The sequence below is a fragment of the Callithrix jacchus genome, chromosome 11, assembly GCF_049354715.1.
Source record: "Callithrix jacchus isolate 240 chromosome 11, calJac240_pri, whole genome shotgun sequence".
Classification (NCBI taxonomy): domain Eukaryota; kingdom Metazoa; phylum Chordata; class Mammalia; order Primates; family Cebidae; genus Callithrix; species Callithrix jacchus.
Window position 1 is genome coordinate 35,392,961 of NC_133512.1, and position 26,085 is coordinate 35,419,045.

The 26,085-nt window shown below is 39.9% G+C and overlaps 1 protein-coding gene across 4 annotated transcripts in view; it reads left to right on the top strand.

Annotated features, from left to right (window-relative positions):
* Window positions 1–26,085, top strand: part of LOC118143664 (uncharacterized) — a 215,908-nt gene that overhangs the window by 27,298 nt on the left and 162,525 nt on the right. For all 4 annotated transcript variants that reach the window (XM_078342574.1, XM_078342576.1, XM_078342575.1 and 1 more), the window contains exon 3: window positions 6,940–7,015. In XM_078342574.1, the coding sequence (XP_078198700.1) occupies window positions 6,940–7,015 (76 nt within the window). The remainder of the gene's footprint in view (window positions 1–6,939; window positions 7,016–26,085) is intronic.

Here is a 26,085-nt window from a genome sequence, read left to right on the forward strand (position 1 = left end):
TTATTGTAATTTTGATTTGCATTTTCCTAGTGATTGGTAATGGTGAGCACCTTTTCATGTACTTACTAGCCATTTGTATACCTTTTTTTGAGAAATATCTATTCAAATCCTTTGCCCGTTTTTGAATCAGCTTGTTTTTCGTTATTGAGTTTCAGGGGTTCTCAATGTATTCCAGGTATGAATCCTTTATCAGATATATGATTTTCAAATATTTCCTCTTATTCTGTGGGTTGCCATTTTCTTTCTTGATCATATCTTTTTATGCATAAAATCTTTAAATTTTCATGAAGTTCACTTTTTCTTTTGCTGCCTATATCATTGGTATTATATTCAAGAAATCACTGTCTGCTCTGTTGTTTCTCATTCTTCCAGTATTCTTGCTTCTGACACTGTTTTGAGAAGTCTAAGACCATTTGATTCCTGTTTTTTTCTTTCCATGTGACCCATTTGTTTTTTCCTCTATGAAGCATGCAGAATCTTCTAGTTGTCCCCAGAGTTCTGAGATTTTACAAGAATATGCTTGGAATGGGGATTCTTTTTATTAATTGTGCTGTGTATTTAATAGCCATTTCACTCTGGAAACTTGTATATTAATATCCTGGAAAATGTTCTTGAATTGTTTTGTTGGTTTCCATCCCTCCATTTTCTCTGTTCTCTCTGTAACTCTGGTTTGTTTGTTACTTTTAGATGTTGCATCATCTGGCCTTGACACCTTTAAATTTTTTTAATGTTTTACTTGATTTTTGTTCTTGAAATGTTCCCTTTTTAATAGCCTTCTGTTCTTGTTTTATGGCTGCAATATCTTCTCTTATCTCTCTGAGAATATTGAGAATATTTTTGAATCCAAATGACCTTGGGTTTGATGATGACATTTTAGATACAACATCAAAGGCACAATCCATAAAAGAAATAATTGATAGGCCAGATTTCATCAAAATTAAAAATTTCTGCTCTGTTAAGGACAATATCAAGAGAATGAAAAGATAAACCACAGACTGGGAGAAAATATTTGCAAAAGACATATCAGATAAAGGGCTTTATCCAGAATATACAAATAACTTTTAAAACATAACAATAAGAAAACAAACAACTCAGTTTAAAGATGGGTCAAAGACCTTAACAAACGCCTCACCAAAGAAGATATACAGATGGCAAATAAACATGTGAAAAGACGTTTCACAGCACCTGTCATCAGAGAATGCAAATTAAAACATTAAGATACCACTGCACTGTTAGAATGGCCAAACCCCAGAACACGGACAACACCACATGCTGACAAGAATGTAGAGCAACAAGAACTCTCATCCATTGTTGGTAGAAATGCAAAATGGTACAGTCACTTTGCAGAACAGTTGGTGATATCTTATAAACCTATACATACTCTTACCATATGATTCAGCAATTGTGCTCCTTGGTGTTTACTCAAAGGAATTGAAAACATATCCACACCAAAATGTTGGTGTGTATATGAATGTTTATGTCAACTTTATTAATAATTGCCAAAACTTGAAAGTGACCTTCAGTAGATGAATAAACTGTAGTATATCCAAACAGTGGAATATTTATTTAGTGCTAAAAAGAAATGAGCTATCAAGTTGTGAAAAAACATGGAAAAACTTAAATGCATATTATTAAGTAAAAGAAGCCAATCTGAAAAGTATGATTCCAACTAAGTGACATTCTAGAGAAGGCAAAACTATAGGGCAGTAAAAGATTAGTGGTTGTCAGGAGTTAGAGGGAGGGAAGGATCAATAGGCAGACCACTGGATTTCTAGGGCAGCAAAACTACTCTGTATGATATTATAAGAGTGGAGATATGTCGTTATATATTTGTCCAAACCTATAGATTGTACACTACCAAGAGTGAACCCTAATGTAAACTATAGACTATAGGTGATATTGACATATCAATGTAGGTTTATCAGTTGTAACAAATGTACCACTGTGGTGGGGACATTGATAATAGAGGAGGTTGTACACATCTGGGGTTAGGGGATATATCAGATATGTCTGTACATTCTGCTCAGTTTTGCTGTGAACTTAAACTGCTCTAAAAAATAAAAGCATATTTAAAACAAACCCCAATAGCACAGTTAAATCTCCACATGCATTTGCATCCAGCATCATTCAGTAGGTCCTTTGCAGCCTTTAACTGAGGTGTAGGTCCTTGAAAGCATTTGCTTTTCACAAAGACCGGTATAAAAATGAAAGATTGTGGCTGGGCACAGTGGCTCAGGCCTGTAATCCCTGCACTTTGGGAGGCTGAGGAAGGCGGATCACCTGAGGTCAGGAGATCAAGACCAGCCTGACAAACACGGAGAAACTCCATCTCTACCAAAAATACAAAATTAGCTGGGCGTAGTGGCACATACCTGTAATCCCAGCCACACTGGAGGCTGAGACAGGAGAATCGCTTGAACCTGGGAGGTGGAGGTTGTGGCAAGCTGAGATCACGACATATTGCACTTCAGCTTGGGCAACAAGAGCGAAACCCCGTCTAAAAAAAAGAAAAAAGAAAGAAAGATGGACATGATCCAGGTGTTAGTGTTTCTTCATTGATTGTTTTTCAACATGGGGAAATACCTTTGCAGTTTTTCATCTGTACTTTCACTTCCCTGAAATGGCTATGGTTGTAGAAAATGTAGGAGTTCTTAAAGTCACTAAACCAGCCAATACTTGTAGTAAAGGATTTTCAGCCTCTTTTTTTCCCTCAGTATTTCATATATTGTTAAGATTTTCTTTTTAATTGTGATAAATTTTGCCCCTGATAGCATCAAAATGACTGGAAAAGGACACCTGGGAACCTACACAATTTCCTCATTATACTGGTATCATCTAATGACCAATTGCATTTGAATCCGTTCTCATTAAAGGAACATGTGTTATGTCTGAACAGATCATGCACCTCACTTCTGTGGCCCATTCTTGCCCTCAGGACTTGATGCTCTAAAGATCCCTGGGTAGCACTCAGAACACTGACAATTCCTGCACTGTGCAGGAGCTTTGTTCTTCCCTCCAGACTCCCTGGGTTCAGGGCGGTGTGCTTGTGGACTGGTGCTGTGATTGGTTCCAGTTTCATTGATGATGTTGTTCTGTTTCTTTTTTCCCTCAAATTTTCATCCTTATTATTTTCAGGAAAATTTGAGAGAGGGCAATGGAGTAAAATATCATTACTCACCCATCTTTATCCAGAAGCCCCCAGGAATGGTAGTCCTTAAGAAAGCTGAACTCCAAGTTAGCTTGCATTTCACAGGTTTGTGTTGGCTCCAGAGAGGAGTCAACACTGGAGACTTGGAGGAAAGAGAGGCTGTGAGGAGTTAGAGGGAGGGAGAGCATGGAGGAAGTCTTTCTGGAAAAAACATAGGCTGTGGTTATTGATCTAATTTAATTGAGCTTGATTTTGGGTTTTGTGATACTCCCTTTATCTCTACCTTTGGGATCATTAGAATCTCCAGCTGCATCTATGTTGCTGCAAAGGGCATAATCTCGTTTTTTGGGTTTTTTTTTTGGCTGCATAGTATTCATGGTGTGTATGTACCATATTTTCTCTGTCTCTCTCTCTCTTCTTTTTTTGGTGGGGAGAGATGGGGTCTCCCTCCGCCACCAGGCTGGAGTGCAATGGCCAATCTCGGCTCACTGCAACCGCCTCCTGGGTTCAAGTGATTCTCCTGCCTCATCCTGAGTAGCTGACTACAGGCACACTCCACCACATCCAGCTAATTTTTACGTTTTTAGTAGAGATGGGGTTTCACCATGTTGACCAGGATGGTCTTGATCTCCTGATCTTGTCATCTGCCTGCCTTGGCCTCCAGAGTGCTGGGATTACAGGCATGAGCCCGGCCAACATCCAGTCTGCTGTTGATGGGTATTTAGGTTGACTTCATGTCTTTGCTATTAGGAATGTTGCTGAAATAAACATACATGTACATGTGTCTTTATGGTAGAATGATTTATCTTTTGGGTATATATCCAATAATGGGATTGCTGGGTCAAATGGTAATTCTATCTCAAGTTCTTTGACAAATTGTCACACTGCTTTCCATAATGGCTACACTAATTTACATTCCCACCAGTGTATAAGTATTTCCCTTTCTCTGCAACTTCACCAGCATCTGTTATTTTTTGACTTTTTAATAGTAGCTATTTTGATTGGTGTGAGATGGTGTCTCGTGGTGTTGATTTGCATTTCTTTAGTAATTAGTGTGTTAAGCATTTTTTCATTTGCTTGCTGGCTGCATGTATGTCTTCTTTTGATAAGTGTCTGTTCATGTCCTTTGTCCACTTTTTAAATGGAGTTGTTTGTTTTTGCTTGTAAATTTAAGTACCTTAAGATACTGGATACCACACCTCTGATGGACTCATACTTTAAGAATATTTTCTCCCGTTATGTAGGTTGTTTACTCTGTGGATAGTTTTTTTTTTTTTTTTTTTTTTTTACTGTGTAGAAACTCTTTAGTTTAATTAGATCCCATTTATAAATTTTTGTTTTTGTTGCAGTTGCTTTAGTGTCTTCATTATGAAATCTTTGCTGAGTCCTAAGTCCCAATGGTATTTTCTAGATTACCTTCCAGAGTTTTTGTAGTTTTAAGTTTTACATCAAGTTTTTAATCCATCTTGAGTCGATTTTCTTATATGGTATAAGGCAGGGGTCCAGTTTCAATCTGCTACATAGGGCTAGCCAGTTATCCCAGCTCCATTTATTGAACAGGGAGTCCTTCCCCATTGCTTGTTTTTGTCTGCTTTATTGGGTAGATGGGGCAGCATTATTTCTGGACTCTCCATTCTGTTCCATTGGTCTATGTGTACCACTACTATGTTGTTTTGGTTACTGTAGCCCTGTAGTATAGTTTGAAATTGGGTATGTGATGCCTTAAGCTTTGCTATTTTTGCTTAGGATTGCTTTGGTTCTTTTGTGGTTCTATATGAATTTTAAAACAGATATTTTTAATTCTCTGAAGAATGTCATTGGTAGTTTGATAGGAGTAGTACTGAATCTATAAATTGGTTTGCGCAGTATGGCCATTTTACTGCTAGTGATTTTTTTTTCTATCCATATACTGCTTTTGTTTTTTCCAAACAACATTTGACACTATGAAATGCTCAATTTTCATTTTCCTTGTGGCTCCTTTTCAAAGGGTAGAGACTACTAAAGCCTGAATTATCTTCTGTGTATAGAACTACCTATTACAGCTCTTAGTCATTATGGCATTTCATAGTTAATTATTATTGCCCTGGAATAGAACCTCATTAAGAATTTCAATGTTTGCAGACATGTTAAACAAAAGTTCAATGAATTTATTTCTCAATACATACTTCGTCTGCCAATTCTACTGAAAAACCAAGATCTCTTATTTAAATAATCTGGTCACTTGCCAACGTTTCTTTATTTTATTATTTCTGTAGTGGGCGTGAATCTTATGCTTTCAACATAGGTATGTAAGATGTATATATTTTTAAAATGGAATATAATTTGTATATTAAGCCCCCATTTCATAGAAGCTAAATAGGGTTTCCTGTGTCAATTCACACTCTAGCTCCCGGTATGGCCCTCACACCTCAGGACTGTGCATTAGTCCTGGAGTGCCGTAACTTCCCTGGGTGGGGGTGAGAATCCAAGCCCACTTGGGATCTGTCCTACCATGGTTGTCATTTTTTTCCCCAAGCTATGGAATGTAAATCAGGTTTCCACTCATTAGACACAATATGACAGGCTGTAGTGTCTGCCTTGTCCTGTTCTAAGACCTCTCGAGGCTTTTACTTGAATCCTCACACACACACAAAACACATAGCTGCCATTCTGAGAGATATTTATTAACAAGCAACACTCTTGTTTTCCTGTCTTATGGCTTCCTATCTCCCACAGCTAAGCAAATCTGTATTTCCTATAGGATAGCAAAATTTGAATTTTATGTAATACTGCATTCTCTCCAATCCGTTTGATAATATATACATTTTGCCATCTTCTCACTATCTTAGGCTGTTAAAAGTGAGAAAATAATCTGCTGTTCTGCCGAAGCGTCTGTGTAGGCAGCAGATGACTTAGAATACAGTTCGAATGGGGGAAGAACCATAGGGCGAAAAGAAATGATTAGAAATGAAAAGAACATCTGTTTAAACTTTTCCCTATTTGCTCGGAGAATACTTGCCAGTGGCTGCAGTATTTATCCCAAAATATCTTTGTCACAAAATATCTTGCTGTTATTATTATTATTTTTGTATCACTCTAGTATATTGATTTTGGAAACAAAGACATAATTCTATTTATAGCACTCTCTTTTTAGTAGTGGTATTTCCATTTACAAAATCTAGTAATTCTTCCTCGCTGGAAATGTCAAATGCTAGAAAATGTAGCATTCCCATGCATGATATTAACATTGTTCTTGAACAGTTGTTGGCCAGAGATTCATTTGATGAATCCAATTTTTTTGAAATAGATGACTGATTATTCTGATGTTTGTTTGGAAATAAATCCAAGAACAGTTTTTATGTTTTATTTTCACATTGAAAATCAGTCAGATTTGCTTCAGACTCAAAGAGTATGTTTATGTAAAACTAAATGAGAGCTGGCAGTAAGCTGCACTTTGTTTTTTTCTAAATGGAAAAAAGGTTAATGTGTGACAATATTACCCACAGAAAATTATAATGGAACTTGAAATATATGATTGGTATCTATTACATTTTGTGGATTCTTATTTTTAGTTTGATGTTCTCTTTTTCCTTTATGAATATTAGTTCCATCTGTCCCTGTGGGCAAATGGAAAGCCAGTGGTAATGAGGTGGCTCACTGGCATGGACTCCCTGTGTTGAGGATGTGGCCTTGCAAATCTGGTTTTGGGTTAAAAATGGAAGTACCTGACTTAGTACACATTGTCTTAAAGGGAAGCACATCTTCTTCCAGGAAGATGGAATATTCACATATCCCCTTAATTTTCCCACTAGGAACAACTACAATCCTGGACATAAAGTGAAAAGGCAGACCGACTGGAGATGTCAGAAGCTATGGAATGACACAGTGGTGAGTTCCCTAGCTTTTCTTTTTGTTTCTTATATTTCAGACTTGATGCTGGAGATGACAGTATCCAGGTAGTTTCTGGAGAATTCAGAAACACCAATGGATGTAAACAAATAAAATGTCCTAAGAGAAGCCTGATTTCTTTAGCCAAAGGCCAGAGAAGGGATGGCCTAGGAAAATGGAAAACTTTGAGATAATAACTGCTAGACTCCAGACAAATATACAGAAAAAACTATGGCCTCACTATTTCCCCCCACAGTGGAGGTAAAGTAAGAAGCCCAGACTTCTACCCCTATGAGGCTATAAGGAGGCACCCAACACCCCACTGGGGAAGTGTCAGAGAATGCTTAGTGAGGAGCTGGGACTTTTATCTCTGCCAGGGAGCAATGAGTCCCCTTCCTTCTTTGCCCCTGTGTTGCTAGGAGAGAATATGTGGAGAGCCTGGGGTTTCCACTCTCTCCATCCTTAAGGAAGTGGTCCTTCTCCTTCCCAGTAGGATGTCATGAAGGCCTAGTGGAGAGTCAGGACTTTCACCAACACTCAGCAGCAACAAAGCCCCCACCTCCCCAACTGAGTCAGATGCATCCAGGTGAAGAGCAGGCACACTCTCTAGGCAAGGTGGTATCAGTGGAGGCCCATGGGAGCCTGAATGCCTAGCCCTGCCTAGTAGTGACTAGAGGCCCCTCTCACCCTGGGTGTCAACAGGACAAGTAGAGAATCTAGACTTTTTTCCTCTACCTCAAAACTAAAGACAAAGAAAAATTCTTAAAAGCAGCTAGAGAGAAATAGCACATTACCTGTTACCCATAGAAAAAAAAGCTTGAATGGCAAGATTTCTTACCAGAAAGAACAGAGCCCAGAGGGAGTGACACAACAGTTTTCAAGTGCTGAGGGAAAAGAACTGTCAACCCAGAAATCTATGTCCAGTAAAAATATCCTTCAAGAATGAAGGGGAAATCAAGAGATTCTCAGATGATGGAAAACTAAAAAGAAATTTGTTTCCAGCAGACCTATTCTAAAACAATGGCTAAAGGAAATTCTCTAGACAAAAAATCAATGGTAAAATAAGAAGTCTGCGAACAGCAGGAAGGAAGAAAGAACATGGATGAGGAAAACAATCAGTAAAAACAAGACTTTCCTTTTCTTGAGTTTTAAAATTATGTTTGATTATTGAAGTGAAAAGTATAACTAGTGTGGTTCTCAATGCACAAAGAAGAATAATTAAGACAATTATATTCTAAATGGGAGACAGTAAAGTGATATAGAGAGATAAGGTCTCTATACTTCATTCTAACTGGTAAAATGTTGACATCAATGGACTCAGATAAGTTATTGTGTATAATGTAATACTTGGAGAAAGCACTACAAGAGATCTACAAAGAAAATCACTCAAAGGCACTATGGTCATATCAAAATGGCATTTAAAAAATGTTTGAGTAACACACTGGAAGGCAGAAAAATAAAAGTGGAGAAACAATACAAAAATATCAAAGATAAAGTAAAACAAAAATGACATATTTAAGCCTTAACAGATCAGCAATTACATTAAACATAAATAGTTTAAACATACCAATTAAAAGACAGAAATTAGCATAGTGGACTTAAAAATGACTCAACTATATGTTGTACTAGAAATTCACTTCATATAGTTCAAATGATATATGTAGGTTAAAAGTAAAGGATGGAAAATTTACACCATGCAAACTTTAATCAAAGCAGAAGCAGCTCTGTTACTATGAGGTAGAGTTTAGAGAAGAAAAATATCAAAAACAGAGAAGGACATTACACAATGGTAAAAGGGTCAATTCACCAAGAAAACACAGCAGTCCCTAGTGTGTGTTCACCAAACAACAGAACGGCAAAACGCGTGAAGCAAAAACTGAGAACAAAAAGGAGTCATGGATAAATCCACAATTCTAGCTGGTGACTTCAACACTCCTCTCTCAACTAGAACTAGTGGTTGATAGAACAACTAGACTGAAACAGCATTAAGGATGTAGAGAACTCAACATCACCATCAACCAAAAGGATCTATTTGACAATAAAATCTTCATCTAACGATAGTGGAATACATGTTCTTTTCAAGTACCCTTGGAATGCACACCAACACCCACCATATCCTGGGTCATAAAACAAATGTCAACAGAGTTAAAAATATTGCAATCATAGCAAAAAAAGAAACAAATTCCTCCATCTGGAACATAGCCAAAAAACCAAACAAACAAAAACAACAACAATAACATTGAAATCATATATAGATCATGCTCTCTGACTGCAATGGAATCAAACTAGAAGTGAATATCAGAAAGAAAATAAACCTACAAGCACCGAGAAACTAAGCAACACATGTCTAATACATGTGTCAAAGGGCAAGTCTCAAGAGAATAACAAAAATGCATCAAACTAAATGAAATGCTGCATACAAAATTTTCGGGACAAAGCTAAAGCAGTAATGAGAGGGATATTTGTGGCATTAAATACCTCCACCAAAAGGAAGCATATAGATTGTTTAAAGTTCTTCCTGAATAATGATGCAAGCTCTTAGGATAAAAGGGGCAGTGTTGGAGCAAGGATTGAGCTTTTTAAATTCTGGGAGACCATACATCATGTGGATAGGCTTGTGTCCCGATTAAAAAGAACTGGGCGTCAAGGGAAGCTGTGCTCAGGCATGCTGTCTGCTCCTGTTCTGCATGATTATTGTACTTTCTGCATGTTTCTTATCATTAATTAAGAATAAGTAATAAGTTTTGTTAGTTGAAGTATAGGCTAAGGCACTATAACAAAGATATCCCCAAATACAGTTGCTTAAATAAGTTGTAAATATATGAGGACACATGGACACAGGGAGGGGAACATCACACACTGGGGCCTGTCAGGGGGTGGGGGGCTAGGGGAAGTATAGTTTTAGGAGAAATTCCTAATGTAGATGATGGGTTGAGGGGTACAGGAACCACCATGGCACGTGTATACCTAGGTAACAAACCTGCACATTCTGAACATGTATCCCAGAACTTAAAGTATAATAATTAAAAAAATATATAAATATATTTATCATCTAACAGTCCAGTGATTGTTAGTGTTCTAGGCTGGTGAGTCTATTCAGCTCTATGAGATCATTTAGAGACCAAGGTTCCATTCATCTCTTTGCTCCTGTAACCTCTAGGGCAGGGCCATCCAACAGAAATTTCTGCAGTAATGGAAGTGTATTGTATCTTCACTGTTCAATATGATAGCCACTAGCTGCATGTAAGATTTGGGTTATTAATTTTAAACATTATTTAATTTCAACTAATTTAACATGAAGCTACTGTGTGCCATGTGGACATTGCAATTGTGGGTGTTGCTTTCTGCATGATTGCAGCTGGTTCACTGCTTTAGTCATGTGCTAATCTATAGGAAGGTCAAAGACTAGTAATGGAGGGCAAGCAATTTCTTTTTAGGCCAGCAAAAACAAATTTACATAACTTTCACTCACATTTCATTGGTGAAAACTAAGGCACTGTGTAAGGGGTTCCCAAGACCTTCAGAATTGGTGATTTACTGGGAGGGCTCATATGACTTAGCATAGAGTTATACTCATGGCTATGATTATTTGCAGCAAAAGGATAAAAAACAAACTCAGCAAAAAGACACGTGGGTAAATTCAGGAGGAAATCAGGCACAGGCATCCAAGGGTCCTCTTCTGGTGGAATGACACAGAATGCACTTAAATTTTCCAGCAATGGATTGTGAAAACATGTGTCCACCAGGGAAGTTATTAGCAACTCAGTGCCCAAGACTTACTGGGGCATCCTCTACTTTACATGTATTAAAATTTCAGATTCCCAGGAGTAATGCAGGTGGTGGGTATAGACCACATTGTTTGCACAAATCCTTCAGGGGCTTTTATCATTTGGGGGAAGTTTTATTTTGACATAGGCAACTGTTTACCATTCAAATTCCCAGACACCAGCCAACGGCCAAGCTTGTAAGCAGATCTTCCTAAAGATTGCAATGTTAAGCCTTCTAGGTTCACTTTTTAGCACAGCCACACCTAATTGCAAAGGAGGATGAGAAATATAGCCTCCATTTGGGCAGCCACATGTCTATTATTTCCACAAGAGTGGTGAAGAATAAATCGTAAAGCATAACTAGCAGTCTGCTATGGCATTTTCAAACTTTGTGACTTTGCACAAGTTGCTTAGCCTCTCTGCTCCTTTCATTAACACATTTGCCTCTGAAATAACATACACTGAATTGTGCCTGACACACAGTCAGTGCTCAGTAACAGCTGTATCATAATAATCATCATTATTATTAATCTTTTGTTACAGCACATGGACATATTTGGACTTTGGTTTATCTCTTTCTTCCCATCCTTAACCCACCAGAACTCTGCAGTTGTTATGATAAGTGGAGTCAGTACTGCCTCCTCCCTATTGGCTTTCTCGATTGAAAATATTGGGGTTATATTCAAAGTGTAACCTAAGTGTTCTCAAGCCTCTAGCATCTAGCTAGAGCATCCAGTGTCGCCATCTGAAGCTGACTACAGGAATTTCAGATTTCTTCCAAGTCTCTCTGAGTGTTCTTGATTTTCTTTTCTTTCTTTCTTCTTTTTTTTTTTTAGACAGAGTTTTACTCTTCTTGCCCAAGCGAGAATGCAATGGCGCAATTTTGGCTCACTGCAACTTCCGCCTCCCGGGTTCAAGTGATTCTCCTGCCTCAGCCTCCCAAGTAACTGGGATTATAGGCGCCCGCCATCATGGCCGGTTAATTTTTTGTATTTTTAGTAGAAACAGAGTTTCACCATGGTAGCCAGGCTGGTCTCAAACTTCTGACCCTAGATGATCTGCCCACCTCAGCCTCCCAAGGTGCTGGGATTACAGGTGTGAGCCACTGTGCCTGGCCTCCTGACTTTCTTACACTTCCTGGTTGTTGCCTGTCTCTTCTCACCTTGAACTGGTTACCTTTGGCATATACTTGATCACTTTTTGAAGTCATGTCTTTGAATCTTTCTGTGATTTTAACAATCCCTTGTCGCCTTTGCTTCCACACGTTGACATGAATATCTCTTTATTTTTCAGAATTTGGTTAGCACCTGGCTGACAGATATTTGCTTTGTGCTGGTGAACAAAGCTTATGGAAGTTTTGTGAGTAAGGGAGAAGATAAATTAAAATTGGAAACTACCTAGCACTTTGAGAGGCCGAGGCAGGTGGATCATGAGGTCAGGAGTTCGAAACCAGCCTGGCCAACATGTGAAACCCTTTTTGTATTTTTAGTGGAGACTAAAAATGCAAAAAATTAGCCAGGCATGGTGGCATGTGCCTATCGTCCCAGCTATAGTCCCAGCTACTCAGGATTACGTTGATTACATTGGCAAAGATCCTATTTCCAAATAAGGTCACATTCACTGAGGATTAGTATTTCAAGAAAGCTTTTGGGGACATACAGTTCAACTCATAACAGTAGCTCACATACTTTCATATGGCATAGTCATTTCTTTATATTTATTTTCCTAGATTGTGAGTTCCTTGAGAGCAGAAATCTTGTCTGTCTTATTCACTGTTGTATCCTCATGTCCCAATAGAGAAGATGCACATGGCTGATGCTCAGAGAATGTTTGAATAAATGAGTAAGTAAATACTCTCAGATCCAGTGTGCTAGTCAGGGTTCTCTAGAGGAAGAACTAGTAAGATAGATGTTTATATAAAGGAGAGCTTATTTAGGAATACTGACCCACACCACCACAAGGTGAGGTCCCACAATAGGCCGTCTGCAAGCCGAGGAGTACAGATGCCAGTCCAAGTCCCAAAGCCGAAGAACTTGCAGTTCGATGTTTGAAGGCAGGAAGCATCCAGCATAGGAGAAAGATGTAGGCCTGAAGACTAAACCAGTCTTATATTTCCACATTCTTCTGCTTTTATTCTGGCCATGCTGGCGGCTGATTAGATGGTGCCCACTCAGATTGAGGGTGGGTCTGCCTTTCCCAACCCACTGACTCAAATGTTGATCTCCTTTGGCAACAACCTCACAAACACGCCCAGGATCAATACTTTGCATTCTTCAATCCAGTCAAGTTGGCACTAGTATTAACCATCATGCCAAGGTTCTTTGCACCTTACTCCTTTATCCAATCCCTACTTTTTCCCTCCCTCAAAGCCTCCACCATGTCCTGGGGTCCCTGGACCTTGCTCAGCTGTCATCAATCCTACTGAACTAAGTCATATCTTTCCTTCATAGTTGCTGTTGTCTTCTTTTCTCTTGCCATTACCACCACCCTAATTCAGGGCATTGTCATATCTCCCCTGGACTACATGAAGGCCTCTGGAAAGTTCTTCTGACATCTTCCTGCAGCCCGTCCATTCTTTGCACTGCAGCTTGAGTGATAATGTGAAAATGTAAATCTCATATGCCATTCTACTACTTAAAATCAGTTGATGCCTTCTCACCAGATGTAGGATAAATTCCAAAATTTTGAATATGGCTTCTGATGCTGTCTGAGAGGTCTCCGAGCACTCTCTACTTCTTTTCAACCACCCTCCTTCTTCCTTTTTATGCACTGGAAATAATGTAGTCTTCAGTGTCTCATCCGTAGTGTGCTTTTTGTTGATTCAGACCTTTGCACATGCTATTCCTTCTGCCTGGAATGCTCCTCCCACCCATCCTGGGTACCTAATGCCTATTTATCTTTTTTTTTTTTTGAGACGAAGTTTCGCTCTTGTCGTCCAGGCTGGAGTGCAGTGGTGCGATCTTGGTTTACTGCGACCTCTGCCTCCTGGTTCAAGCAATTCTCCTGCCTTAGCCTCCCAAGTAGCTGGGATTACAAGTGCCTGCCACCATGCCCAGCTAATTTTTGTATTTCTAGTAGAGCTGGGGTTTCGCCATATTGGCCAGGCTGGTCTTGAACTCCTGACCTCAGGTGATGCACCCGCCTCCATCTCCCAAAGTGCTGGGATTACAGGTGTGAGCCACTGTGCCTGACTGCCTATTTATCTTTCACATCTCAATCAAAACCTCTCTTCCTCAAGGAAGCTTCCATGACTGCTGTCCCCACCTTCGGTGGGTTCTCCTGCTGTTGTAACCCATTACCTCAGTTTAAAAAGTAGATTTTAATCACCCACTTTCTTTTTCTCCCTTTTCTCCCCTCTCACTTCCTCCTTCCTTCCTTCTCTAGACACTCCCTCTGGCAATGCATGCTTACTTATCTAATTATAGTCTTGCTTTAAAAATCCCAGAGGCTGATCTTGAAACAAACCAGGCAGGGAGTCACCATTGTAGAATGCTTCTGCTTGGAGGAAGTGATGAACAAAGAGTCCCCCACCATCTGGCTGAAGTCAAGATGATGCCAACCAGATCTCCAGATAGGAGGTTCAAGATAGCAATCGGAACAAGACACATAGACCCTATGCTATGCACCACCCCCCCATTTCCCATACAAAAATTCCCTTTAAATGTGCTATGATAAATTTTAAAATTTAAGATAGTATTTTAAAATGCTTGTTCACCATCTTCTTGGTTTACTGGTTCTCCAATAAAACCTGCTTTTCCTTCCACCAACCTTGTCTCTCATGTCATGGCTGACTTTCCAGCCATGAGCAGCTGCACCTGGGTTTGGTTACAAATTTGGCAACCAATGTATGAAATCCTCAGATGATCTAGCCTGCCTGGTTTCCTATGGATGGGGCAATTGGCGGTAGCGGCATCCTAGGGCTTATCCATTCATGCTGTTGGGCAGAGCAGTGACTGCTTATGAGTGCCAGCTGCTTGTGGCTAACTGATCCCGTGGCTGGGACATGTCAGTAGCTACTGAGAATGCTTTTCTCTCAGAGATTCTTTCTTCTTTCCCTTTTGTGGCATCATCTGCCTATAATGCTTCATTGGTACAAGAAAAAGCAGTGTCTGGGGTAGACAGCAGGCTCCAATGCTGCATAAGTCACTGGTGTATACAACCATTAAATCTTTCCCTTCCATTTGGGCTTTCCCTCAGAATAAGCCGCTTTGTTTTTATATTTGAATTGGGGTACCCTTTTAGAGAGGGGAATAATTGTTGAACTTTTACCCAACTTGAGAACCAGTTCATTTACATTTGTCTATTTTAGTGGACCCTGAGCTCACGTGTTTGAAAATATAGAAAAGTTCAAAGGCATGCTAGGTTTTCTAGGACTCTACCTGGTTGTATATCATAGCCTGTTTTTGTGCATATTCTAAACTGATGGACAAATTACAGTGAGAAAATTTAAGAACTCAAATGGTTAACCTGTAACCATAGAATTAAGTAGAATCTTTTAATGCTCTCTTGCTGTTTCTCTCTTTTCTTTTCTGCTTGCTTTGAATCTGATGTTATTAAGGTAACTTGGAGATTTTTTTCTTATACATTTCAGCCAGTTCTAGCTAAAATATACATATTGGAAACTCATTGGTAACTGTAGAAAAGAATTTGATTCTGCGCAAAATGGCTGACTAGAAGCAGCCAGGTGGAACAGCTGCCACTGAGGGATTGTGACTAGGAGAGCTGGCGCACTCCTAGCAAATCTTCAGAGGGAAGACACAGAAGCTGGGCTGAAGGGGGAGGAAGGTGGGAATGCTGCATGGGGCTACTGTGCACTGGTACTTGGGCAGCACTCTGGTCAGTGTGGAACCCAGAGGGTTTGGTGTGGGAGTGTCTGTAGTGGAGCATGGTCAGGGATGCCCATCCACTAAGGCTCAACTTGCTCCCATAGGAGACTTTAGCTCTAGAGGAACTGTTGGACCTGAACTCTGCAGGGTGGTCTTGCCTGTCAGACAGGGCTAGTCTGATCTGAGTACTCCGTGGCCTGCTGGCTTCTCCCAGGGCCCAGCCTGGCCACACATGCTTGCAGTGCAGCCTTGGGTGCTCTGGGGGCTTGCATCATAGCTCCTGCACTGGCAGACTGGCAGAGAAGCCCCCATGGGCATGCACCACTGGCCTGCTCCCTCACACCACTACAGTTTTCCCCTGGCCCACAACCACCCACAATGTCACTTTGCTGGTGTGTATGTGAACAAGTGGAGCTAGTCTTCCCTGTACTGACAGTTTGCATGTACGCATGCACCCTGCCCTTCCAGTGCTGCCAGCATGAGTGCGCTCTGCCCCCCTACCCCCCTGTAATGCTATAATTGCAGTCAGAGCTTTGGCAACCACAGATCCCAGCCCACCAGTGCTACCCCTGCCAGTGTCCCACCCTGTGGCAACACTGCTGCTGGAGTGAAACCAGGAATCGAGAAGAGTGGAGCCTTCCCCATCTTGAATGGCCATCCCTTCCTGTGTGAATGTGCACAGTGGGCACACACAGACCTGCGCCTGCCAGCACCCCATCCCGTGCTAGCATCACCACCAGCTTCACCTTCTGCACAGTCATTAGTGGGGGCCCTGCCCCATCAGCCATGCTGCCTCCCTGCTGCTGCAAAAGCCCACATGGTAACTGAAATCTTGGAACCTGCTAGCACCCTGCCACAGCCAATGAACATGCACCCCACCATGCTGCTGCTGGCATGTGCAAATGAGAATGAATCCTGCTGCCACCACCCTATAAAATGCTTTGGCTGGCAACACTCATTAGAGTGGCAACCAGGAGCCTGGAAGTACTTCAACCCCCTTAGTGCAGTGGGCTCTTAACTTTGAGGAGCCAGAGAAAGAAGTTGGGGCCTGATACCAGTCCCCCAGAGTAGGGCATGCATCCAGGAGTTGGGAACTGAGTTGGGAACTTAAATCTTCTAGAAACAAAGCCAGTCAACCAAACACATCTTATATCACAACCAAACCCTCAAGGTCATCAAATAGTGTAAAAGAAAAAAAGAACACCCAAATGACAGGAACTTCAAAGACTGAAGGAACATCAGTCTACAAAGATGAACAAGAAACACATAAAAACTTTGACAACTCAAAAAGCTGGAATGCCTTCTTTCCTCCAAGTGATTGCACTAGTTCTTCAAGGGTTCAGAACTAGGCTGAAATGGCTGAAATGGCAGAAATAGAATTAAGAATATGGATAGGAATGAAAATCATAAAGATGCAGGAGTACATTGAAACCCAATCCAAGGAAGCTAAAAATCGCAGTCAAATTATACAGGAGTTGACAGACTAAATAGCCATTATAGAAAAGAATGTAACCAATTAGATAGAGCTGAAAAACAAACTACAAGAATTTCATAATGCAGTCACAAGTATTAATAGTGGAATAGACCAAGCTGAGGAAGGAATCTCAGAGCTTAAGGATTGGCTTTCTAAAATAAGACAGTCAGTCAAGAATAGACAAAAAAGAATGAAAAGAAATGAACAAAACCTCTGAGAAATACAGGATTATGTAAAGAGAACAAATCCATGACTCATTGATGTACCTGAAAGAGATGCAGAGAATAGAAGCAACCTAGAAAACATATTTCAGAATATCATCCATGAGAACTTCCCAAACCTAGCTAGAGAGACCAACATTCTTATTCAGGAAATTCAGAGAACTCCGGTAACATACCTCACAAGAAGATCATCCCCAAGACACATAATCATCAGATTCTCCAAGGATGAAAGAAAAAACGTTAAAGGCCACTAAAGAGAAAGATCAGGTTACTTGCAAAGGGAAGCCATCAGACTAACAGTGGACCTCTCAGCAGAAACCCTACAAACCAGAGAGACTGGAGGCCAATATTCAACATTCTTGAAGAAAAGAAATTGCAACCCAAAATTTCATACCCAGCAAAACTAAACTCCATATGTAAAGGGGAAATAGGATCATTTTCAGACAAGCAAATGCTGAGGGAATTTGTTATTACCAGACCTGCCTTATGAGAGCTCCTAAAGAAAGCAGTAAATATGGAAAGACTGTTACCAGTGACTACAAAAACCCATGGAAGTACACAGACCAGTGACATTATAATGCAACTACACAAACAAGTCTGCATGATAACCAGCTAACATCACAATGACAGGATCAAATCCACACGTATCAATACTAACCTTGAGTGTAAATAGGGTAAATGTCATCAGTGAAAAAGCACAGAGTGCCTTTTAATACAAAGTGGATAAAGAAGCAAGACCCAATGGTATGCTGTTTTCAAGAGACAATCTCAGATGCAGTGACACCCATAGGCTCAAAATATAGGGATGGAAAAAAATTTACCAAGCAAATGAAAAACAGAAAAACCCAGAGGTTGCAATCCTAATTTCAGACAAAACTGACTTTAAACCAACTATCTTTGTCTAAATAAAGACAAAGAAGGGCATTATGTAATAATAAATGTTAAATTTAACAAGAAGACTTAACTATCCTAAATATATATACACCCAACAGAAGGACTCATAAAGCAAGTCACCCAGACTCATAAAGCAAGTCAAAAAGACTTAGACCCCCACACAATAATAGTGGAAGACTTCAACATTCTATGGACAGTATTAGACAGATCATCAAGGCAGAAAATTACCAAAGATGTTCGGGATCTGAACTCAGCATTGGATCAAATGGACCCAATATATGTCTACAGAACTTTCCACCCAAAACAACAGAATATAGATTCCTCTCATCACCACGTGGCATGTACTCTAAAATCAACCACACAGTTGAACATAAAACAATCCTCAGCAAATAGAAAATAACTGAAATCATAACAACCAATTTCTCAGACCACAGCACAATAAAATTAGAAATTGAGACTAAGAAAATTGCCTCAAACCGTACAGTTATATGGAAATTTAGTGACCTACTTCTGAATGACTTTTGGGTAAATAATGAAATTAAGTCAGAAATTGAGAAGTTTATTGAAACTAATAAGAACAAAATAACACAGCATACCAGAATCTCTGGGACACAGCTAAGCTAGTGTTAAGAGGGAAGTTTATTGCACTAAACACCCATAACCAAAAATTAGAAAGATCTCAATTTAACAAACTAACATTACAACTAAAAGAACTAAAGAACCAAGAGCAAACCAACCCCAAAGATAGCAGAAGACAAGAAATAATCAAAATAAGAGCTGAATTGAAGGAGACTTAGACACAAAAACCGATTCAAAAGATCAGTGAATGCAAGAGTTGGTTTTCTGAAACAGTTAATAAAACAGATAAACCACTAGCTAGCCTAATAAAGAAGAAAAGAGAGAAGACCTAAATAAACACAATTAGAAATGATGAAGAGGATATTACCGATGACTCCACAGAAACACAAATAAGCATCAGAGAATACTATGAACACCCCTATGCGCACAACTTAGAAAATCTAGAAGAAATTGATAAATCCCTGTACACATATACCTTTCAAGACTGAAACAGGAATTGAATCCCTGAACACACCAATAATGAACTCTGAAATGGAATCAGTGATGCATAGCCTATCAAGTAAAGAAAGCCCAGGGCCAGATAGATTCATAGCCAATTTTTACTAGATGTAAAAAGACTCGGTACCATTACTATGAAAACTATTTCAAAAAACTAAGGATGAAGAACTCCTCCCTAACTCATTCTATGAGGCCAGCATCATCCTCATACCAAAACCTGGCAGAGACACATCAAAAAAAGAAAACTTCAGGCCGATATCCTTGATGAACATCAATGCAAAAATCCTCAACAAAATATTGGTAAACCATAACAGAGAGACTCCGCCAACAGGGCGGAGCCCATGACAGCAGGGCGGAGCCCACGGCAGCAGGGCGGAGCCCACGGCAGCAGGGCGGAGCCCCACGGCAACAGGGCGGACCCTGTGCTAGCAGGGCGGAGTCTCGGCAGGCAAATAGTGACTAGACTGCCTCCTAGCTGGGCAAGACAATGCAACGGATACTCATAAAGAGAGCCCTAACTCCCTGAGACAGAGCATCTGAAGAAAAAAGCGGTTTTATAAGTTCTGCTGCAGCAGACTTAAACACACCTGCCTAACAGCCCTGAATGAACAATGGAGCTCACAGCTCAGCACTTCAGCTCCTATAAAGTACAGACTATCTCAAGCAGCTCCCTGACCCCTGTATATCGAAAGAGTCACCTCAAAAAGGATTGATCAGACTGACATTTTGTGGGCATCATTCTGGGACAAAGATAGTGGAAGAAGAAACTGGTAGCATCCCTCACTGTTCTGCAGCTGCTACAGGTGTATCCCAGACAAGCAGGGCCTGGAGTGGACATCAGAAGTCGTACAGCAGAGGGGCTAGACTGTTAGAAGGAAAACTAAGTAACAGAACTACTTCATCATCAACAATCTGGGCGTCCACTCAAAGACCCAATCGAAAAGTCAGCAACTACTCAGACGACAGGTGGATAAATCCACAAAGATGGAAGAAACCAGCACAAAAAGGAGGAAAACACTTGAAACCAAAACACCTCGCCTCCTACAAAGGACCAAAACTCCTCACCAGCAAGAGAACAAAGCTGGACAGAGAATGAGTGTGATGAAATGACGGAATCAGACTTCAGAGGGTGGATAATGAGAAACTTCCGTGAGCTAAAAGAACATGTTCTAAATCAATGTAAAGAAACTAAGAACCTTGAAAAAAGATTTGAAAAAAGATTCACAGAAACGATAACAAGAATGGACAACTTAGGAATATGAATGAATTGAAGGAGCTGAAAAACACAACAGGAGAACTTCGCAAAGTATGCAAAAGTTTCAACAGCCGATTTGACCAAGCAGAAGAAAGAATATCAGAAGTTGAAGATCAACTCAATGAAATAAAATGAGAAGCCAAGATTAGAGAAAAAAGTGCAAAAAGGAATGAACAAAGTCTCCAAGAAATGTGGGACTATGTGAAGAGACCTAATCTACGTTTGATAGGTGTACCAGAAGAGAATGAATCTAAGCTTGAAAATACTCTTCAGGATATTATCCAGGAAAATTTTCCCAACCTAGCAAGGCAGGCAAATATTCAAGTCATGAAAGTACAGAGAACACCACAAAGAAGAGCAAGAAGAGCAACCCCAAGGCACATAATCATCAGATTCACCAGGGTTGAAATGAAGGAGAAAATACTAAGGGTAGCCAGAGAGAAAGGTCAGCTCATTCACAACAGGAAGCCCATCAGACTCACAGCAGATCTCTTGGCAGAAACTCTACAAGCCAGAAGAGAGTGGGGGCCAATATTCAACATCCTTAAAGAAAAGAACTCTCAATCCAGAATTTCATATCCAGCCAAACTGACCTTCATAAGTATAAAAATAAATAAATAAAACCCTTTGCAAACAAGCAAGTACTCAGAGATTTTGTCACCACCAGGCCTGCTCTACAAGAGCTCCTGAAAGGGGCACTACACAGAAAGGAACAACCAGTAGCAGCCATTCCAAAAACATACCAAATGCTAAAGAGCATCAACAAAATGAAGAATCTGCATCAACTAACGGGCAAAACAGCCAGCTAGAATCAAAATGGCAGTATCAAATTCACACATAACAATATTAACCCTAAATGTAAATGGGCTAAATGCACCAATTGAAAGACACAGACTGGCAAATTGGATAAAAAACCAAACCCATCGGTGTGCTGTATCCAGGAAACCCATCTCACATGCAAGTATACACAAAGGCTCAAAATAAAGGGATGGAGGAAGATTTACCAAGCAAATGGAGAGCAAAAATAGCAGGAGTTGCAATTCTCATCTCTGATAAGATAGACTTTAAAGCAACAAAGATCAAAAGAGACAAAGAAGGTCATTACATAATGGTAAAAGGATCGATACAACAAGAAGAGCTAACGATCCTAAATATATATGCACCCAATACAGGAGCACCCAGATATATAAGGCAAGTTCTTAATAACTTACAAAGAGACTTAGACTCCCACACAATAATAGTGGGAGACTTTAACACTCCACTGTCAATATTAGACAGATCAACCATACAGAAAATTAACAAGGATATTCAGGGCTTGAACTCAGACCTGGAACAAGTAAATCTGATAGACATTTACAGAACTCTCCACCCCAAATCCACAGAATATACATTCTTCTCAGCACCACATCACACCTACTCTAAAATTGACCACATAATTGGAAGTAAAGCACTCCTCAGCAAATGCAAAACAACTGAAATCATAACAAACAGTCTCTCAGACCACAGTGCAACTGAAATCATAACAAACAGTCCCTCAGACCACAGAATTCAGAAACTAACTCAGAACTGCACAGCTTTATGGAAACTGAACAACTGGCTCTTGAATGTTGATTGGATAAACAATGAAATGAAGGCAGAAATAAAGAAGTTCTTCGAAACCAACAAGAACGAAGACACAACATACCAGAATTTCTGCGACACTGTAAAGCAGTCCCAGAGGAAAATATATAGCAATAAGTGCCCACATGAGAAGAGTGGAGAGATCCAAAATTGACACCCAATCATCAAAATTGAAAGAGCTAGAGGAGCAAGATAAAAAAAACTCAAAACCTAGCAGAAGACAAGAAATAACTAAGATCAGAGCAGAACTGAAGGAGATAGAGACACGGAAAACCCTTCAAAAAATCAATAAATCCAAGAGCTGGTTTTTTTTAAATGATCAACAAAATAGACAAACCACTAGCCAGATTGATAGAAAAGAGAAAACAACCAAATAGATGCAATAAAAAACAATAAAGGGGAAATCACCACGGATTCCACAGAAATTCAAACCATCATCAGAGAATATTACAAACAACCCTATGCACATAAACTAGTAAACCTGGAAGAAATGGATAAATTCCTGGACACCTGTGTCCTCCCAAGCCTAAACCAGGGGGAAGCCGAAACTATGAATAGACCAATAACAAGGTCTGAAGTTGAGGCAGCCATTAAGAGCCTACCACACAAAGAAAGCTCAGGTCCAGATGGGTTCACGGCCGAATTCTACCAGACACAAAAAGAGGCGCTGGTACCATTCCTTCTGAAATTATTCCAAATAATCCAAAAAGAGGGAATCCTTCCCGAATTATTTTATGAGACCAACATCATCCTGATACCAAAACCCAGCAGAGACTCAACAAGAAAAGAAAACTTCAGGCCAATATCCATGATGAACATAGATGCAAAAATCTTCAATAAAATACTGGCAAACTGATTGCAACAGCACATCAAAAAACTTATTCATCATGATCAAGTAGGATTCATCCTGGGGATGCAAGGTTGGTTCAACGTACACAAGTCTATAAATGTAATTCACCACATAAACAGAACCAAAAACAAAAACCACATGATTATCTCAATTGACGCAGAGAAGGCATTTGACAAAATTCAACAACACTTTATGCTAAAAACCCTCAATAAACTCGGTATCGATGGAACGTCTCTCAAAGTAATAAAAGCTATTTACGACAAATCAACAGCCACTATCATACTGAATGGGCAAAAACTGGAAGCATTCCCTTTGAAATCCGGCACTAGACAAGGATGCCCTCTCTCACCACTCCTATTCAATATAGTACTGGAAGTTCTAGCCAGAGCAATCAGGCAAGAAAAAGAAATAAAGGGTATTTAAATAGGAAAGGTGGAAGCCAAATTGTCTCTATTTGCAGACAACATGATAGTATACCTAGAAGACCCCATCGCCTCATCCCAAACACTCCTGAAACTGATAAGCAACTTCAGCAAAGTCTCAGGATATAAAATCAATGTGCAAAAATCACAAGCATTCCTATACACCAATAACAGACTTAAAGAGAGCCAAATCAAGAACGAACTGCCATTCACAATTGCTACAAAAAGAATAAAATACCTAGGAATACAACTCACAAGGAGTGTAAGGGACCTCTTCAAGGAAAACTACAAACCACTGCTCAATGAAATAAGAGAGGACACAAACAGATGGAGAAATATTCCATGTTCATGGTTAGGAAGAATCAATATTGTGAAAATGGCTAAACTGCCCAAAGTAATTTACGGAATCAACACTATCCCCATCAAGCTACCATTGACTTTCTTCACAGAACTGGAAAAAACCACCATGAACTTCATATGGAACCAAAAGAGAGCCCGCATAGCCAAGTCAATTCTAAGCAAAAAGAACACAGCAGGAGGCATCACACTACCGGGCTTCAAACTATACTACAAGGCTACAGTAATCAAAACAGCATGGTACTGGTACCAAAACAGAGATATAGACCAATGGAACAGAACAGAGGCATCGGAGGCAACACAACATATCTACAAACATACAATCTTTGATAAACCTGACAAAAACAAGCAATGGGGAAAGGATTCCCTGTTTAATAAATGGTGTTGGGAAAACTGGCTAGCCATGTGCAGAAAGCAGAAACTGGACCCCTTCCTGACACCTTACACTAAAATTAACTCCAGATGGATTAAAGACTTAAACATAAGACTTGGCACCATAAAAACCCTAGAAGAAAATCTAGGCAAAACCATTGAGGACATAGGAGTAGGCAAGGACTTCATGACCAAAACACCAAAAGCATTGGCAACAAAAGCCAAAATAGACAAATGGGACCTAATTAAACTCCACAGCTTCTGCATGGCAAAAGAAACAGTCACTAGAGTGAATTGGCAACCAACAGAATGGGAAAAAATTTTTGCAGTTTACCCATCTGACAAAGGGCTGATATCCAGAATTTACAAAGAACTCAAACAGATTTACAAGAAAAAAACAAGCCCATTCAAAAGTGGGCAAAGGATATGAACAGACACCTTACAAAAGAAGACATACATGAGGCCAACAAATCCTTGGATATCCTTGTTAATTTCCTGTCTGGTCGGTCTGTCTAATGTTGACAGTGGAGTGTTAAAGTCTCCCACTATTATTGTGTGGGAGTCTAAGTCTCTTTATAAGTCATCAAGAACTTGCCTTATATATCTGGGTGCTCCTGTATTGGGTGTATATATATTTAGAATCATTAGCTCTTCTTGTTGTATCGATCCTTTTACCATTATGTAATGACCTTTGTCTCTTTTGATCTTTGTTGCTTTAAAGTCTATTTTATCAGAGATGAGAATTGCAACTCCTGCTTTTTCTTTTTGCTCTCCATTTGCTTGGTAAATCTTCCTCCATCCCTTTATTTTGAGCCTTTGTGTATACTTGCATGTGAGATGGGTTTCCTGGATACAGCACACCGATGGGCTTGGCTTTTTATCCAATTTGCCAGTCTGTGTCTTTCAATTGGTGCATTTAGCCCATTTACATTTAGGGTTAATATTGTGTGAATTTGATACTGCCATTTTGATGCTAGCTGGTTGTTTTGCCCATTAGTTGATGCAGATTCTTCATTTTGTTGATGCTTTTTAGCATTTGGTATGTTTTTGGAATGGCTGGTACTGGTTGTTCCTTTCTATGTGTAGTGCCTCTTTCAGGAGCTCTTGTAGAGCAGGCCTGGTGGTGACAAAATCTCTGAGTACTTGCTTGTTTGCAAAGGATTTTTTTTTCCTTTACTTATGAAGCTCAGTTTGGCTGGATATGAAATCTTGGGTTGAAAGTTCTTTTTTTTTTTTTCTAGACAGAGTTTTGCTCTTGTTACTCAGTCTGGAGTGCAATAACGTGATCTCGGCTCACCGCAACCTCCGCCTCCTGGGTTCAGGCAATTTTCCTGCCTCAGCCTCCTGAGTAGCTGGGATTACAGGCATGCGCCACCATGCCTGGCTAATTTTTTGTATTTTGAGTAGAGATGGGGTTTCACCATGTTGACCAGGATGTTCTCGATCTCTTGACCTAATGATCCACCCGCCTCAGCCTCCCAAAGTGCTGGGATTACAGGTTTCCTGGTCGAAAGTTCTTTAAGGATGTTGAATATTGGCCCCCACTCTCTTCTGGCTTGTAGGGTTTCTGCCAAGAGATCTTCTGTGAGTCTGATGGGCTTCCCGTTGTGGGTGACTTAACCTTTCTCTATGGCTGCCTTTAGCATTTTCTTCTTCATTTCCACCCTGGTGAATCTGACGATTATATGCCTTGGGGTTGCTCTTCTTGTGGAATATGTTTGTGATCTCTGTATTTTCTGGACTTGAATATTGGCCTGCCTTGCTAGGTTGGGGAAATTTTCCTGGATAATATCCTGAAGAGTATTTTCCAGCTTGGATTCATTCTCTTCATCACATTCAGGTGCACCTATCAAACGTAGATTAGGTCTCTTCACATAGTTCCACATTTCTTGGAGATTTTGTTCATTCCTTTTTGTGCTTTTTTCTCTAATCTTG